This window comes from Platalea leucorodia, assembly GCF_965183815.1.
Source record: "Platalea leucorodia genome assembly, chromosome: 2".
In the NCBI taxonomy this organism is placed as follows: domain Eukaryota; kingdom Metazoa; phylum Chordata; class Aves; order Pelecaniformes; family Threskiornithidae; genus Platalea; species Platalea leucorodia.
Genome location: NC_138824.1, coordinates 86,547,773 through 86,565,271, shown reverse-complemented (window position 1 = coordinate 86,565,271; position 17,499 = coordinate 86,547,773). Strand labels below are relative to the sequence as shown.

The 17,499-nt window shown below is 40.9% G+C and overlaps 1 protein-coding gene across 1 annotated transcript in view; it reads right to left on the bottom strand.

The window, feature by feature from the left end:
* Window positions 1-413: 413 nt before the first annotated feature.
* The window catches only part of PHEX (phosphate regulating endopeptidase X-linked), a gene marked incomplete at both ends in the record, with an annotated part of 109,780 nt that continues 92,694 nt past the window's right edge, over window positions 414-17,499 (bottom strand). The window contains 7 exons of the mRNA XM_082337844.1: window positions 414-516; window positions 4,189-4,265; window positions 6,653-6,757; window positions 6,864-6,929; window positions 9,920-10,050; window positions 13,918-13,985; window positions 17,205-17,259. Of these exons, the coding sequence (XP_082193970.1) occupies window positions 414-516; window positions 4,189-4,265; window positions 6,653-6,757; window positions 6,864-6,929; window positions 9,920-10,050; window positions 13,918-13,985; window positions 17,205-17,259 (605 nt within the window). The remainder of the gene's footprint in view (window positions 517-4,188; window positions 4,266-6,652; window positions 6,758-6,863; window positions 6,930-9,919; window positions 10,051-13,917; window positions 13,986-17,204; window positions 17,260-17,499) is intronic.

Here is a 17,499-nt window from a genome sequence, read left to right as displayed (position 1 = left end):
AAGAATGAATTTTGTGTGGGAGCATTCTGCATAGCACCCCTGCAGAGCAACAGATTAAAACTGGATTTTAGCATTTACCTCTTGCTCAACTATGAATCAGGAATTAGAATTGATAATGGAAGTTACCCATCAACTGCAGATGAACAGGAGTAGCTTTATGGATAAAAGGAGTTCCTTTTTTTAAATTATTATTAAAGAAAACCTATCCTCTTCTCCTATTTCAAAAGTGTCTAGGCTCTGGATAGAGAGTGATTAGATCCATGCAAGTTATCAGCATGGATAAGGAAGATGCATTTGAAGTAACACCTCTCCAGATTGCAGAACATTATTCTCAAACTCTAGCAGTGGGCTTGAGCTCAGGTGCAGCAGTTCACATTGCAGACCCCTCTTGACAGAGGGTCTGGAAGGGACGTCTACCACAGCCGGCAGGATTCTGCCCCTCGGTTCATTGTCGTGTTTGCTGGGCAATTGAAAGCTTTACGGAACTCTTCAAAGTTGCTCATGGCACCAATAACTCTGCAAAGAGAAGAGAAAAGTTATCGACATGCAGATTGTCTTCTGTTAAACACTACAGGCCTGTAACTGTTTCAGTGTGGTCACTTCAGGTTGAATGTTCAGGCTTCCCATGTCATTTTTCCACAAATAAAACTAAAAAGTTCAGGAGAAATACTCCCATTTAAAGCTAATGTGAAGACAATCTTGTTTCATTTGGTGCTTTGAGAAGCATCTTACTTTGCTAGAAACTCAACCAAAACCAATTGCATTTTGTGGATACTATGTCATTTAGAACAATTTTCTAATCTGACCCTTGGCAGCAAAGTTGGATCAGCGACAGCCTTGCACGGTGGAATCCTTCTTCCAGCAGCTGCCAAACCACCGCAGTCGAGCAGGCAGGAGCATGTAGGCACTTGGTTGTGCTGGAAGTGATTTGATTAGGCTTGTGCCAGCCAGATTCTTGTAACAACACCCTCCGCCTACCCACCCACCCACACACACCCACACCCACACCCACCCACCCCCCCACACACGCACTCCTTGAGACTTTGCAGCCTGAAGCTGAAAAGGAGGTCAGGCAGAGCCTCTCTTACTGGCCAGCTCAGCCTTACACCTGTGAGCATCTCAACTCTTCTGGTAGTTTGGAAATACATTTTCTGAGGCTTCTGCCCTGACCAGCTCCCAAGCTCTCTTGCTTCCACCACAGATGGTGTGATACTGAAAAAGCAGCACATTCCTGCCTCAGACAAGCTAGACAATGTGTCTGCATCCCAGACTGGCACCTTCAGGCATAGGGGAAGAGCTCGCACTTTGTATGCAGTCATCTTTGGCTCCTGCTTTCACGTCTGTATTATTTCATGCTGTCAGAAATTATTATTTTACCATTGCTAGATTGGGATGGTGGTGTTTGCTGATTTTTTGTATGCTTTTAAGCATCTTAGAATGTACTAACCTGAAATTTGCAATGGTACTAAAGTAAACAGCATCCTGAGTTAAAAGCAGAAAAGTATCTACTGAGATATTAATTGTATGCCTTTCCACCCTCTTTGTTATGCAGTGGGAAGGTATTTTTCTCCATTGCAGACAATCAGCTTCTCAGCATAGCTCAGCATGATAGAAAACATTCTTATTACATTGATTAGACTTTCTGTGGGTAAGAAAATTTGCAGTCAGCTGGTGTAAAAATGTCTAAAGGTCAGTTTTGTAGGCAGAATTGCAAAATGATGTTAGGCTTCAAATGAGATATACAGCTTTACTGTAAAAACATTGCAAATACATATTCAGGGACCAGAACAGCAAGAGCTGGTCATGCAGAACTGCTGCTGAAGTTGGTGGGAGTTCTGCCTGCCATGCCAGGGATTTCACTTTGAAACCGGTAATCAAAAATAGCGAAGACACATGCCAATACTGAAAATCTGCCAATTAAAAATAAATCAACTGAGAATCTAGCCAGCACAAAATCTTTATGTGTCCATGCATGTGACTTTTCTACCCATGGTTTGATATTGCCACACATTAACTGTGGAATCAGAGTGGGCTCTCTGGATTTCATCCCGTTGAACCACGGTAGAAACACCCTTCCCTGAATGGGTCGCCCTGGGCTCCCTTGGCAGTCAATAGAAAGATGTATTTGCAAGGTCTAAGTAATCCAAATTTATTGCTTACAGAAGGATTATATATACATACATACATATATATATGTATATACACACTTCAAAATGCCTATTCTTTTCTGACTGTGAAGAGAACCTGGGGTGACTAGCTCAGATGCACACACCTATGCTCAGGATATGTGTTGCTCATTTCTATCATCTTTTGTAGTTACTTAAAAAAAAGCTCTTTGGACTTTTTGGATAGCAAGAGCTGTCAATGTTGAAACTAGCTGTACTGCTGACTCAATGGTCTTGGGACATAAATGAAGCAAAGTTGGGGGAAGTAGATTATATAATTTGTTAACCCAGTTGACATGATTTGCAAGAAGAGATAAGCACCACAGTTTCTCTTCAGGTCTGAAACAGAAGCCTGTTCTGAATATCTCACATAAAAACTAAGAAACAGTTTTGTCTGTATTTTCTAGACCCCAAATTCATCTAACCTTCTCTGGAATTTTCTTTCTTAGCCCAATTCCTTCACGAGTTTTCCTCATGAATGCTCTGTCCCCAGGCTTCCCTGTATATTTTGTGATTTGTACTATCTCATGGGAATGTATCTATGTAATGATTCAGAATATATACATACACGTATAAGTAAATAAATCTGAGGACTTTAAAAGGCAAGAGATGGTTATTTTACCAAAATCTTAACGAGGCAGGAATTATAAAAAAATACTGCTCTATAGGCTGAAGATCAACCTAATACTCCTGTCCTCATTGTCATGATGTATTTTCAATTGTTAAAAGGCATTTTGCAGATTTGCATACTGCACTAGTTTTACCTAGCTAGCTAGTGTAACAGGTATTGCAAAGGTACAGTAGTGCAGGTTTCAATGCAGAGTATAGAAGTCTACCAAGACCAAGCATACACATCTGCAATGCTAGCTTATATTAAATTTGTGTCATCTTGTTTCCAGTTCCATTATTTCTTAACCCATTCTGGTTATAAGTAGCCCAAGGTGTGTTATGCATACCATGTTTATATCTTCAGTTTTGGCATGGCTGTGTCGAGGGAATGTGTCACAGTAACTATGAAGCAACCTCACAACTCCCCTGTGAAGGCAGTGTTGCTATTTTTACTTTACCAAGAGAGAACTGAGGCAAAGGGGGCTCATATCACCTAAATTTAGCCATGGAGAAGGTGGGATCCTGGCTCCCTCTTTAGTCACCAGAAAGTGGTAGGCATCTCCAGAAGGCAACTAATCCCATGTATTGGAGACACCTCCATTATGAATCAGCTTGTGGAGTTAACATCCTTCCCCCAAATACAGAGGTAATGTAGGACTTGTCTGAGGACAAACACAAAATTCTTAGTTAAGTAAACACAACTGACATGAATCCCAACAGAAAAAACTTGCTCTCGGTCACACAAACTCTGTGGAGAAGCAGAGAAATAAACTCTGGCTTCCTAATTCTTAGGAAATCTTTAAACCTTCCTCCTTTTCCAGCCTTTCCTTCTTGAGGTTCAGGAGTGTCTGTGGTTAGGAGAGCCTGTGGGAAGCCTTTTGGGCAAGGACACAGACATGTTGTTACAGCTGGGCTACCACAGCTCATTCAACCAAAGTGTCTCTTGAAGGGTAACTAAGAGTTTAATCTTGGTCTGAACTTACAGGGCATGCTTTGCTTTGCCTTATCAATATAATTCAAGGTACTCACTTTAAAGCTTTTAATGAAATCAGGCAGATTAAATCAAGGACCCTCCTAATATTCATTGTTTTCTAAAGCAGAATTGCATAGAAAAAAAAGTGATAGATTAGACTTTTTAGATACTCGGGCCATGATTACAGAACATCACAGGGGTCAGAGTGCCTTCTGGTTCAATTGTTTTTGAAGGTAGATGGAAGCCCCTTATTTTTACAGAAGAGCATTTGTAACAGTGAAAGATAAACTAATAAAAGCAGTTCAATTTCAATCTAAGCCAAGAGCACAGTCCAATTTTGTGTTTGCTCTTAAACCCCTCTTAACATGCTAAATTTCTGCACTTGTGTGCTGCAGTGATTGATTCTGTATGTATACTGAGTAAATGCATTATTTGCACTACCTGAACTGAGGAGGGCTGTGAGCTCCAATATATATTTGCTCTCTCGCAGATTCTGGTCTGAAGGAGTTGCATCTTACCTAATAAAAGATAAAAAGCAGAAATAGGCACGTTATCTGGGATGACTCTGGAAGTAAAGTAGAATGTAATGTCACTGTTCTTAAGATGCCTATTACTTACAGAATGCACAAGATGGAAAGACACCACAAACTCCTATTTTGTTTCACCTTTGCTAACTTGCATTTTTCTGTTGGTATAGTCTCTTGTTTTTCAAATCCCTTAATGGATCCAGTCTCCACCCACTGTTATTCTCCATCCACTCACTCCCATCATCTAATCATAGCCACTTCACTAGTTCTTTTTTTGAGGTTCTCTATAATTGTAGCTTGCTTTTCAGCTTATGCTGCAGCATCTCACACCTTAATAATTACCAAGCATACTACTTAGTCTCAAAGCTATGTAATGTGTATAAAAGGTACACGTAATGATGCTTATCATCCCTAGAATTGCAGCTGTGTTACCTGACACATTTGTTTCATGTTGGAATGTCAGTTTCTTTTGAAATTACACATTTTTCAAGTTTCCGTCAGTGGAAAATCGCTATTCCTAATACAATACTTGACTCAATTGTAACTGACCACAAAACAGGGTAGAGAGAATATTTGCACAGCTAAATAATCCCTCTTATGCTGTATCCATTGCATGAAAAATCTCATTTAAGCAGCCCCTCCCTTACCTAAGCCCCAATGTTGAATGTTTCCTATCGATAAAATCCTTTAAACCAGTTTCATGGTTTAACCCCAGCCAGCAACTAAGCACCACACAGCCATTCGCTCACTCCCCCCTGTTGGATGGAAGAGAGAATTGGAAGGGTAAAGGTGAGAAAACTCATGGGTTGAGGTCAAGACAGTTTAATAGGTAAAGCAAAAGCTGTGCACGCAAGCAAAGCAAAACAAGGAATTCATTCACTACTTCCCATGGGCAGACAGGTGTTCAGCCATCCCCAGGAAAGCAGGGCTCCATCACACACAACGGTTACTTGGGAAGACAAACGCCATCACTCCAAACATCCCCCCCTTCCTTCTTCTTCCCCCAGCTTTATATGCTGAGCATAACGTCACATGGTGTGGAATAGCCCTTTGGTCAGTTGGGGTCAGCTGTCCCATCTGTATCCCCTCCCAACTTTTTTGTGCACCCCCAGCTTACTCGCTGATGGGGTGGGGTGAGAAGCAGAAAAGGCCTTGGCTCTGTGTAAGCACTGCTCAGCAATAACAAAAACATCCATTATCAACACTGTTTTCAGCACAAATCCAAAACATAGCCCATACTAGCTACTATGAAGAAAATTAACTCTATCCCAGGCAAAACCAGCACAGCCAGGCTGCCCATAGAATATGTGAACTTTGGTGCAATTTTGTCTGGCTGAAGACAGCCCTTGCAGCTTCAATGAGTCTATTGAGTGTCTTAAACTCTGTGGAAACAAGCTGAGCTCAAGCGTACTTGGCATACACTCCTCTCACTGCCCATGTGCCTCCCCTCAGAGGGTCCACTGGATGTATGATTCCTGCAGTGGTCCTGTAAGACCCCCAGATCATCCTTATAGCTTCAAAGTTTTCCTGGAGAAAAACTGACACAGTGTGAAACTCAACTCAGCATAAACGACCAAACTGGAGTCTTTTCATTGGTCAATATTGTCAAACTTAGGTGGCCGTAGACCCATACACTGCTACATTGACTCTCGGCAGAGAATGATGTTCAGCCAGGGTTGGTTGCATGGGTTGCATTGGGTTCTGTTTCTTCAGTTTTAGATGATTCATTCCTTCAACTGGTGGGCAAAGTTTTATAGCAACTTTTACTCCTCATACAGGGAGTTTGTCCCAGCTCTCTTAACCAAACAAATAATTTCCGATTCTCTCCCTTGTTCTACATGTTCTTATAAAAACCTCACATCCCCTATCAAAGTTTTACTACTGCATAGTGTACAGCAAACAAAGATGGGAAAAAATAAACTAAGATTTTCTTCACAGCTGCTTAGTTTCCTTGAACAACATGCTCAGTAACAAATGGTGATGGTACATTTGCAACAGGAGTCTGCGGTAGAAGCAGTCAGAAGCTGCTGCATATGGCAAGCACCAGAAAACTGGGAAGCTAAAACGGAAAGAGGTTAAGGAGTCAATAACATGCAAGAAGAGCCTTGCAGTGGAGGTAAGCAGCAAGAGGAAAGAAAGCTGCCATGACAACACTGTGCAAACCAAAGAGTAATTTCAGCAGTTCTGGAACCATGGCTAGATAGATGAGGACAAAGAAAGAGAAAAGAAATAATAGTCCTGGGAGAAGAAGTCTCTGGTTATACCCTTAGAAGTCTGGTTTGGCTGGTGTAGACTGTTGAAATGAAGCAGTTTCATCTCGGCACTGTACATTGTTCAGGTTAATAAATGGGGACTTGAAACACATTTGTACTACTCACATGGGCATAACTCAGAAAGAAAAGCTGGTTGTGTGTGAACTCTAGACCTGGCAGTAAAGGCTCTTCTTCACCTCCCCTCTTTTCTGTAATCCATCTCCTGTATGCCTGATAAGAAAGAGATACTAAGTGCCTTTCAGCGACATGGAGCCTAACCACAGCTTTTTCTTTTTTTTTTTTTTTTAAATGTTTCAGATATTTTTCATCTACTTACCCTGAAAGCCTCTCGCAAACCTCCATTATCTGCAATGTTTTCTGCCAAAGTCCTTTTGCCTTTCACCTGGCAGAATGAAAGAACATCAGTCATTTGACCCGTTTCTGAACTTCCTTCTTCATCAACTTCAAGAAACAGGGGAAAAAATAAAACAAAGCAAGAATGACCTCAGCCAATTTCAGCCATCATATCTCTGGTTAAGAAAACTGGGTTTCAATGTGAAAACTATCAGTAAACAATTCTCTGTGATGAGTTATCCTGGCTCTGGTCCTAGATCTCTGTAGCACAATATGTAGTAGATAAAATGCACTCAAGAATCCAGTCCCTGATCTTTGATCTGAGCATAAATAATTTTCCCCTGAAGACTGTTTTTCTCTGGTTACATGTGAGATCCAGTAGCCCCTTTCTTAAACTTTTATCTAAAAGGTTATGTCTGTTTCTCTACATAACTCTTTATATACTACTGGGATGCTAAAATAACTTTTAAGTCATAACATAAAACAGCGTAATTAAAAACTGTCAGAGACAGAATTGAAATTGATAGTATCTTCAGTGCTCTAAAAATATCTGCAAAGGAGATTCACATTGCTTTTCCCCAGTATTGATTCCAAGAGGAAGAACAAGAGCAATAAGAACATATTACAAGAAGCAGTGTTATCTAAACTTTCTGAAAAAGCCAGTCTCCTGGCTTGGTATTACCAAGTGCAATATCATTATGAAGAAACCCTCATTTCTGCAAGTGCAGCATTATCTCTGATCACCCAGCCTACTAGGGTCTTAGCGTTACCAAACTGTATTTGTAATTAAGCAGTTTTACTCTCTACGATGCCTTGAATGAGCAAGGTAATTGAGCACAGTTTTGAGCAGAGCTCTGAAGGTCAATGCTGTCTTGCAAATCCTCCGACGATGGGGATAAGTATAGTGGGCTTGGCGTCAGGACCCACCTTAGTCTCAGGACGGTAGAAGAGGTGAAAATGGGGGAGAAGAGGCAAAATGACCTAGGGAATACCCAGATACGTGTGCACAGCCTCACCACTCAGTGCAGATGAGCACCCAGACTGGACCCAAGGTATCTTGCTTGATGCTTCGGGTCCAACGTTACACCCAAGGGTATAACAAAGGAGAAATGGGAGCAGTAGAGGAAAGTGCACCCCTTTCCTGCCACCCCTCCCTCCCCTCAGGAGGCTGGAGATGGAGGTGGGAGAGAGGTTTTTAGGAGAAAAGGTGCTGGGACACCAGGGAACATGCACACACATCAGCTGTCTTTTTTTCTGGTCTACCTACTTATACTTTTTTCTTGCAGTGGGCTAGTGAAGTAGACTGATTTAGAGCATAAGATGAGAGTAATCTAGCAGTGGCACTTGCGCTGTAGGTCACTTTAATAAGTGGAAGAAAACTTTCTGCCGATCTCAAGCAGCTCTGGGTCAGGTATCTGAGACTACTCTGTGCAGACAGTTCGTGACAGGGATCAGGGACCATGATAAGCCCTTTATTTGATCAGATAACTTTATGTGATTACTGCACTCTGAAGCTATTTCTATACCCACTTTTTCTTTCATTACAGTTTTCTGGAGATATTTTTACTGTAAACTGAATAAGAAAGAAGAAGAGTAAATAGGTTTCTTGATCCACGTAAAATATTCGTACAGGGGTAAAAAAACCTGCAGAATGTACAAATATTGATGTAAATGGCAGGCAAAAAAAAAAGCTCTTTGCATGCATAGCTCTTCATACAGAAGCTATAAAATATGGCAGAAAATACCAAGATTCTTCTTCTGTCATCTAAAAAGTGCTTTAGGTTATCCCACGGAAATAGGAGGAAAAAGCCTTAGAGATGATAAGGCTGTGGGTAACAGGATCTCTCTAGTAAGCCCATCCACGGACTTCAAAGGCAATAGCTACACTGGAGGGAAATTCAGATCTATCCTGTCTCAAGAGACAGCATAGAAGGTAAAGGAGATGGCCAAGCCAATGGCAAGAGCATGGGAAGGGCTCAGTCACATCCCTGGGAATGGTTTTAACGACCTTCTTTAAGTGGCATTTTTATTTGTAAATTAGCTTGTATGAAGTACTTCAAGTCTGAGTTGTTGGACTTCAGACTGGACTACAATATGGCCTTGTTATCTCTGAGACTAATACAAACAGCCCAGGGAAAGTGTTAAAATTATTGCTAAGCATTCAATATGACGTCTCTATTCTTAAAAGCCAAAGGCGTAATTGTATTTCTGATTCTAAAATGTAAGTAGAGGTGGTAGAATTGAGTAGAATTGAGTAGGGCGTGGGGCATGTGTTTTATCCTGAAAATTAAGATTAAAATCATGTCGCAGCCAACATTACTGGAATTTTAGCTATTGATTTCGGAAGGTCTGGGATTTATCCTATTTATCCTTCATTTTGGACACTTACATAATGTGCACATATTCAGGGAAGCCCATAACTCTGATAGACAATGAAACAGAAACCATTCCCTTGCACTTTCTTTCTCAGTCCTTTTCTGTGAGCTACTGCTATCATACTCCCTTCATTTAAGATACAAATTGGGTCTGCACGCACACATGGAAGAAATAGCAAGAGTTGAATGTGAAATAATGTAGGGTTTATGCATCCATTTTATAGCTGTAATAAATAACAGGCTGAATTGCTAAAGGAATATATAAAACATGCTATTATATTCTTCTTTTTAAAAAGAGTGGCTCCTCAGTTTTCATTATAGAGCTCATCTTCAGAAGACATTTAACATGTTCACAGTAATTAGACAGGCCCTGCTGAGTAGCTTCATCCTCTTCCTCTGATTCCAATATGATGTGATGAGGAGAAGTGGTTTAACCCTGTCACCAGGGTGTGGGTAGTGGTATTTGACTGGACTAATCAAATCTGACAGACAATTTTTATCACAATTATTCACTTCAAAAAATGATTTCTTGTGAGAAATGAAGTTGGTAGCCTAATATCCCAATATGTTGGGATTTATAAAATGATAACTTAAAAAAAAAAGAAAAAAACAAAAACAAAACTCCTAAGGCACCACTGCTTTCTATCACTGGTGTTTTACATACATGTAAGCCAGCTCTCTTCCAGTAGTAATTGCTGTATTGATTAATCATACATTTTGTTTTCTCTTTAAATTTTTCTTCAGAGTCAGTTGTCCACCAAGGGTCTAAATTTCCATTTTTGTCATATTTCCGACCTTAAAAAAGAAAGAAAACAAATGTTTTTGTAAGAGAAAACCCCATACTTTTCCAGTTTTGGAATCTATCATCTGCGCAGAAATGAGAGGTAAATGTACTCATGCAAGTGTGTGTACAAAATGGATAAGATCAGTGAGCAAAATCTTGATCCTACTCAAGTCAGTGGTGAAAAACTGGTGTTCTATTTATTGTCATAATTTCCATTTTCAGAAAAAAAATAGTAATGAATGAGTCCTATAATACATTTTATAATTACAGAATGTAAGAGGCATATGAGCTTTCTTGTAAGTATAATTGCGAGTATTTTTCATCCTCAGTCCATATGTCTTTGATTCTGCAAACCTGACGATAACTAATTTATTATTAATTAATTACACTCTTGACCAGAAAAAAAAAAATGCATTTCATGGAAACTTCTGAAGTTTCCATATTTTGCCTTGGAGCAAAACCAGAACATTTGAACCCTATTCATGTAAGTGAGGAGAATATATACATCCCATTCCTCGGGCTGACAGATACAGCAATGGCTCATGGAAGATTCAGCCTCAGGTCCCTGTTCCATCTCATTTGTAGGAGAGTACCTAATCTCCCTCATGTCTCCAGCCAGTCAGAGAGGAAACTAAGATTTCCTTCCCTAAGCAGACCACTATCTCTTGCCCAGGCTCTTACCATCCAAATATAGAAATAAATACATCTCTAGGGAATTTGTCATCTTGAACAAGACAACACATAGAGAAAAAATAAAGAAATAAAAAGATGAAAGAGAACATTTTCAGTACTTGGAATCATGTCTACTGGCTGCTCCTTACCTCTGTTTCCTGCAGCCATAACGAAGAATCAAATCACAGAGCAAGGTTGCATCCACATGGGCAGATAAACTTGCTCTCAAAAAAAGTCCTAACATGTCTCATGTCTACCTTTCTGCAACAAAACACTATATAAGACCAAACTGCCAGACTTTTAGGAACATTGGGTCAGCACTGAAGACTAAGTCCAGGCCCTCCATGTCACACTGCAGGATGGAAAAATCAGCTGGTACTCAAATGTTGTCATATCCTCTGTAGCAGGGTCCCTTAACCATGCTGTGCTCAAATGAATCATAGAATCATAGAATCGTTAAGGTTGGAAAAGACCCTTAAGATCATCGAGTCCAACCGTTAACCTGTCACTGCCAAGTCCACCACTAAACCATGCCCTTCAGCAGCACGTCTACCCATCTTTTAAATACCTCCAGGGATGGAGACTCAACCACTTCCCTGGGCAGCCTGTTCCAATGCCTGACCACCCTTTCAGTGAAGAAATTTTTCCTAATATCCAAACTAAACTTCCTCTGTTGCAGCTTGAGGCCGTTTCCTCTCGTCCTATCACTTGTTACTAGGGAGAAGGGACTGACCCCCACCTCGCTACAACCTCCTTTCAGGCAGTTGTAGAGAGCAAGAAGGTCTCCCCTCAGCCTCCTCTTCTCCAGGCTAAACAACCCCAGCTCCCTCAGCTGCTCCTCCTAAGACTTGTGCTCTAGACCCTTCACCAGCTTCATTGCCCTTCTTTGGACACGCTCCAGCACCTCGATGTCCTTCTTGTAGTGAGGGGCCCAAAACTGAACACAGTACTCAAGGTGCGGCCTCACCAGTGCTGAGTACAGGGGGATGATCACTTCCCTGGTCCTGCTGACCACACTATTTCTCATACAAGCCAGGATGCTGTTGGCCTTCTTGGCCACTTGGGCACACTGCTGGCTCATATTCAGCTGGCTGTCGACCAGCACCCCCAGGTCCTTTTCTGCCAGGCAGCTTTCCAGGCACTCTTCCCCAAGCCCGTGGCGTTGCATGGGGTTGTTGTGACCCAAGTGCAGGACCCAGCGCTTAGCCTTGTTGAACCTCATACAATTGGCCTCAGCCCATCGATCCAGCCTGTCTAGATACCTCTGTAGGGCCTTCCTACCCTCCAGCAGATCAACACTCCCACCCAACTTGGCATCGTCTGCAAACTTACTGAGGGTGCACTCGATCCCCTCATCCAGATCATTGATAAAGATATTGAACAGAACTGGCCCCTGTACTGAGCCCTGGGGAACACCACTCGTGACCGGTCAGCAACTGGATTTGACTGCATTCACCACCACTCTCTGGGCCCAGCCGTCCAGCCAGTTTTTAACCCAGTGAAGAGTGCACTTATCCAAGCCATGAGTAGCCAGCTTCTCCAGGAGAATGCTGTGGGAGACAGTGTCAAAGGCCTTACTGAAGTCCAAGTAGACAATGTCCACAGCCTTCTCCTCATCCACTAAGCAGGTCACCTTGTCATAGAAGGAGACTAGGTTAGTGAAGCAGGACCTCCCTTTCATAAACCCATGCTGGCTGAGCCTAATCCCCCAGTTGTCCCACACGTGCTGCGTAATGGCACTCAGGATGATCTGCTCCATGACCTTCCCTGGCACCGAGGTCAGGCTGACAGGCCTGTAGTTCCCCAGATCCTCCTTCTGACCCTTCTTGTAGAGGGGCGTCACATTTGCTAACTTCCAGTCATCTGGGACCTCCCCGCTTGACCAGGACTGCTGATAAATGATGGAAAGTGGCTTGGCCAACTCCTCTGCCGGCTCCCTCAGTATCCTTGGGTGGATCCCGTCTGGCCCCATGGACTCGTGAGCATTCAGGTGGAGGAGCAGGTCAGTGACTGCCACCTCTTCAACAACTGGGGCTTCATTCTGCATCCTATCTCCATCTCCCAGCAGAGAGGCCTGAAAACCCCAAGGATGACCAGTCTGACCATTAAAGACTGAGGCAAAGAAAGCATTAAGTACCTCAGCCTTCTCCTCATCCTTTGTGGCAAAGTTATCTTCTGCATCCAACAAAGGAGGGAGATTCTCCCTGGCTCTCCTTTTGTCACTGAAGGCCAGTTCCAGAATCCAAATTTATCAAATCAAACTATCCACTCAAATACATGGATGTGCTTGCTACACCACAGCCTGTAGGACATGGAAGTGGTAGGGCAGACGGGAGTTTGTGATGAAACATTTTGCCATTCAGAAGGTTTGCTCATACAAAATGTTGCAGAGCAGTGCCACCAGGATACAAAGTTTTCCTTTTATTTTTTAAAAGATATTCAAAGTCACGCAACGTAAGCAACAGAACTTTAGTTAGGCAGTGAGCTAGAAGCCTGCTTTTCCTTAAACTCGTTATATTTTCAGTGGAAAGAGGTTTCTCTAGACAGTGAGTCAGAGCGGGATGTCAGTCAGACACTGAGAATTGCTCCCTGGAGGAGGAGGTTGGTGTTTCTCTCTCTCTCCCCCGTCTTTCTCAGAAGCCCAATTTTAAAAAGCACTTTACTGAGATAGCCAAAGTTAGATGGTGGTAATGCCCCACTCCACCCAGTTTTTCAGGACAGTTAGTTTGACATTTTCAGACCATTTCTTTCTCGCTCTTTTTTTTTAAAATGTTTTGCAATACGTTTTCTGTTCCACTTCTGTTCTGGTGTTGTATTTTAATATTTGTATGTAATTGTCTTTTGAAAAAAAGTCAAAATTGAAATGAAAAGTTTTATTGGAAGCCATTTTTATCAATCAGAAGTTATCTCTTTGCCCTTCCCACTCTCTCCAAACAGGATTTTCTGAATCTGTTGTTGATTTAGTTTCCATTCAAAATAAACAGAAAGGGTCAAACTTGTGGTATTCCTTACCAAACAAAACCTGGTTCAGACAAGCAAGATTGTATGTAAATAAATAAAAAAATACAACTTTATAATTTTCTTCACACAATTCAACATTGTTAAAAAACAAAACAATAAAAAAGCTAAAGCATATACAAGTCAGCTTTCTAACCTATCAACTCTGTTAAAAACAAAAAGTTAGCAACATATGGACAAATACTCACCGTTGCTATCAAATCCATGAGTAAACTCATGGCCAACGATTACTCCTATGGCACCATAGCTTAACGACCTGTAACACAATGAAACAGTTTCCTCAGAAAATGTCCACACGCATGAGCATCAAGGACAGAAGAATCAAACAGATTTCTACATCAGGAAAGATCGTTATTTATTTAAACTGGTGGTGGGGAATGGGACTAAAGATCATACCTGCACAATTTTGACTTAAAGTTGTTGAAAGTCTGAATGTTAAACTCTTGCTTAAAAACAAACTTTAATAAAAAGCTTTAAAAAGCATTGTGATGGTTCACTCTTCTAACCAAATCTCGTTAGTATCGTATGAGCTCCCAAATGTCTCCTTCAGCTGACTACATTGTGTATATTCTAACTGAGAACAGGACAAAGCTATAGGTGAAATTATTCTCTTAACGTCGTCATGAAAAAAGAATAGATCAAAGGCTGAAATGGGCTTCCATAATGCCAGCTCCAGCCATTCTTTACTGGCATGCAAGAAACAGACTTGCAAATGACTGACTCTAGTTTGTAAAGCATTAAGCAGATCTCCCTTCCATTTTAAAAAGAGAGGTCATACAATTTCCTTGCACCTGCACAGGAATAGGACATGATCTACAGTCAGATCTAATGCACCAGAGAACCAGAACAGAAAGAAATATTTTGTATTCCTGATTGACGATGAATTATATTTTCCTCGTTATAGCCAAATAAGCATGCATCTGGGAGAAATAGAGGTGAAAGTAGGAAAGGTTCAGGGTTTTTATATCAAATGCAGTGGATATTGCAAGGGGAAAGTGATGTACTAAATGCATCTTTCATTTATTATGTTGTTCTTCCTGATTTTAATTATTTCAGTTATTGAGATGCCATACTTCAAAGTAGCTTATAGTATTTCTAACACATTGTATTGAAATAGGAGAAAGGCAGAGGGTTTTGAAGTAACATGTTATTACTGGACCTAATGATCCATAGCACACTAATTGCTCATCTCAGTCATGCCCAAAAAGTATTATATGATTTAATTCCCCCTGCTCCCATGACAATTCTTCACTTTGTTTTTTTCTTTCCTGAAAGGTAATTTGCATGTGATAAAACTTCCCTACTGTTTTTTTTTTCCCTGAAGTACTATTGCAAACCTTCACCAGAAAATGCTGGTTAAAATTATACATTTCAACAATGGAAATATCATCCTTTTGTGTGACAAATTTGTAATCTTGTGTATCACACAGTGATAATTATCTATACTAAATGTACTATATTAGACCTGTTTTCCACATCTGAAGTAAAGTGGTTATACAGGATCTTTTACAGCTGGAGAAGTATGAAAAGAATAGCACAAAACATATAAAGAGGTCAAGAAGAGCCAATAAGCCCTATGACTCAATACACCTTATTTTTCCTCTAAGGTTCTTGGTCACCAGGAGTGGTAGGGACAGAGAACAGGCTGGTGCCTGGGCATTCCTAAGGCTTTCCCAGCTCCAAAAGATGGGGTGAAGTTTGGGGTGAATTTTGGCCTTTGCTTCTGTGAACCCCCTTCAGCATTTTGTCCAGCTCAACAATATTTTTGCCAGAAATGCTCCCAGCTCTGCTCATGCTCTTCACTTCTGGGGCACAGCTGGACAGAGATGGAGGGCATTAAGTGCAGCCCAACAGGTACCATATTAGAGGGGAACTTTCTGAGACTGGGGAGGCTCAGAGGACTGTAAGGAAGCTACCAACTCAGGTAGTTTGAAGTCTCTATTTCAATGTATCTAGCACTGAAGACTCGTAACTATGAATGATGGCATTTGAGTGGTATTTTATTTCATGTACTGAGATGTAAAGTGATAACTTAGCTTCTTTTTATGCAAATAGATGCAACTGTTTTATAGTGGTTATGCTGGAACTGGACACTGAAACACCACTAAATGTTAAATATCTGCTAAATCAGTTTTCCAGCAAGTGCTGATGACTTTTTGATGATTTTTCTTTTCCAGTGCCATGTACTGTTTCTTTTAAGCAGACAGAAAACAGATCCAGAATATTTCAAGGACAAAAGCAATCTGTTGTCTGATATAAAACAGCTACATTTGTTTAGTAAATTTCATTTTGATACGTACTCAAGCAAAACCAATTTAAGCTAAGGTAACCTTTAAAGAAGAAAAATGAGCAAAGTATAATTCTTTGAAAGAACCACAATTTTATCGCTATGGCAGAAGGTCAGGGTACAGACAAATCTCTTCAGAAATCAAAGCTGGAAACAGGTCTGCAATAACCACAGCAGAAAATAAGTTCACCCTAACAAGAAAGGACTTTCTTCTATCCCCAATTACCACTTAGAAAGTCACCTGGCTCATAAGAATTCTCTTTGAATACAAATTCATTTGTTCCTAAATTGAATGTGTCTCTCTACATATATTGCCAAATTTTCTGTTTACAAGGACACATCCAGATTGGAAGATGGCAAACCCAAAGTGTTCTAAAAGTTTGATTTTTTTTTTAACAAAGATTTATTAAGGATATGTTTCATCAGTAACTGGCATTATATAACTGCAAAATAACTTTCAGAAACTGCTGTTAGAAACTTTTCATGGTCTTATCCTCCCCTAAAATAGAACGTTATTGAACTGCACTGAAAAGCAGCGATTTTTCAAAATTAAATATATGTGACCTATAATTACTCTTCCTCAGCTACAGTAGCACATGGGCCTGCTCAGGCAATCACTTATGTACATGGAGATATTCTCATGCACCTCAAAAGGCACAGGCGAAGGCCTGCTGTTAATCTGAGATATTAGCAGAAAGTGAACTATAAACTGTTAATAAATGGCTTCTCAGGGTATTCACTTCTGTTCAGGAAGTGTTAGTTACCTGATTTACAATTCCTTTTAAAACCTGCCATGTGCACACTGCTGCTTCTGCATGCTATAGCATTGAAACACTTCTGCTCAGGTGCACTTAATTAGCAATTCCTGTGAGAAATCAGTCATCAGTTTAAGACAACAGCAACACACACAGCTCCCAAGGGTAACAAAAGTTATCGTGCAAAGCAGCAGTTTTCAAAGTCTGTTTTTTCAATAGTAAAAGCAGTATGCAGCAGGGAAGAACACACAGCCCAAGGGCCAAGCTTTCCCTACAGAAGGACAATGCAGTATTCCTGTGCACTACCTCGTGGTCATCTTTAGCAGCGTAGCCTTCTTCTCCATGCTCTCTTCTTTGTCTATATGTATTTTCAATACCTTCCCCTGTTATTCCTCATTTCCAGGTGTATGAGGTTCCCTGGTGCAGTACTTACCTAGGATACTCTGTTCCCCAAAAGAAAGGCTTTTGCAGTTCTCCTGCTGGGAATCCTGCAATAGCAAAAACAATAATAGTGAGGTCCCTAGTTCAGCACAGCTGAATAACAGTCACAAGGCTCAAGAGTTTGGATTTTATGATGTATTTTGTTTAGTTTCAGAAGGTTTTGCTAGAGGAGCTTTCCCTCAGGTGGTAGTTTTGGAATGTGGTAGAGAGGATCTTTGAGAAGAAGCAGAGATCCTCCCTCCCTCAGGACCACAAGGGCAACAAGATGCTGCACTGCAAGAACTTTA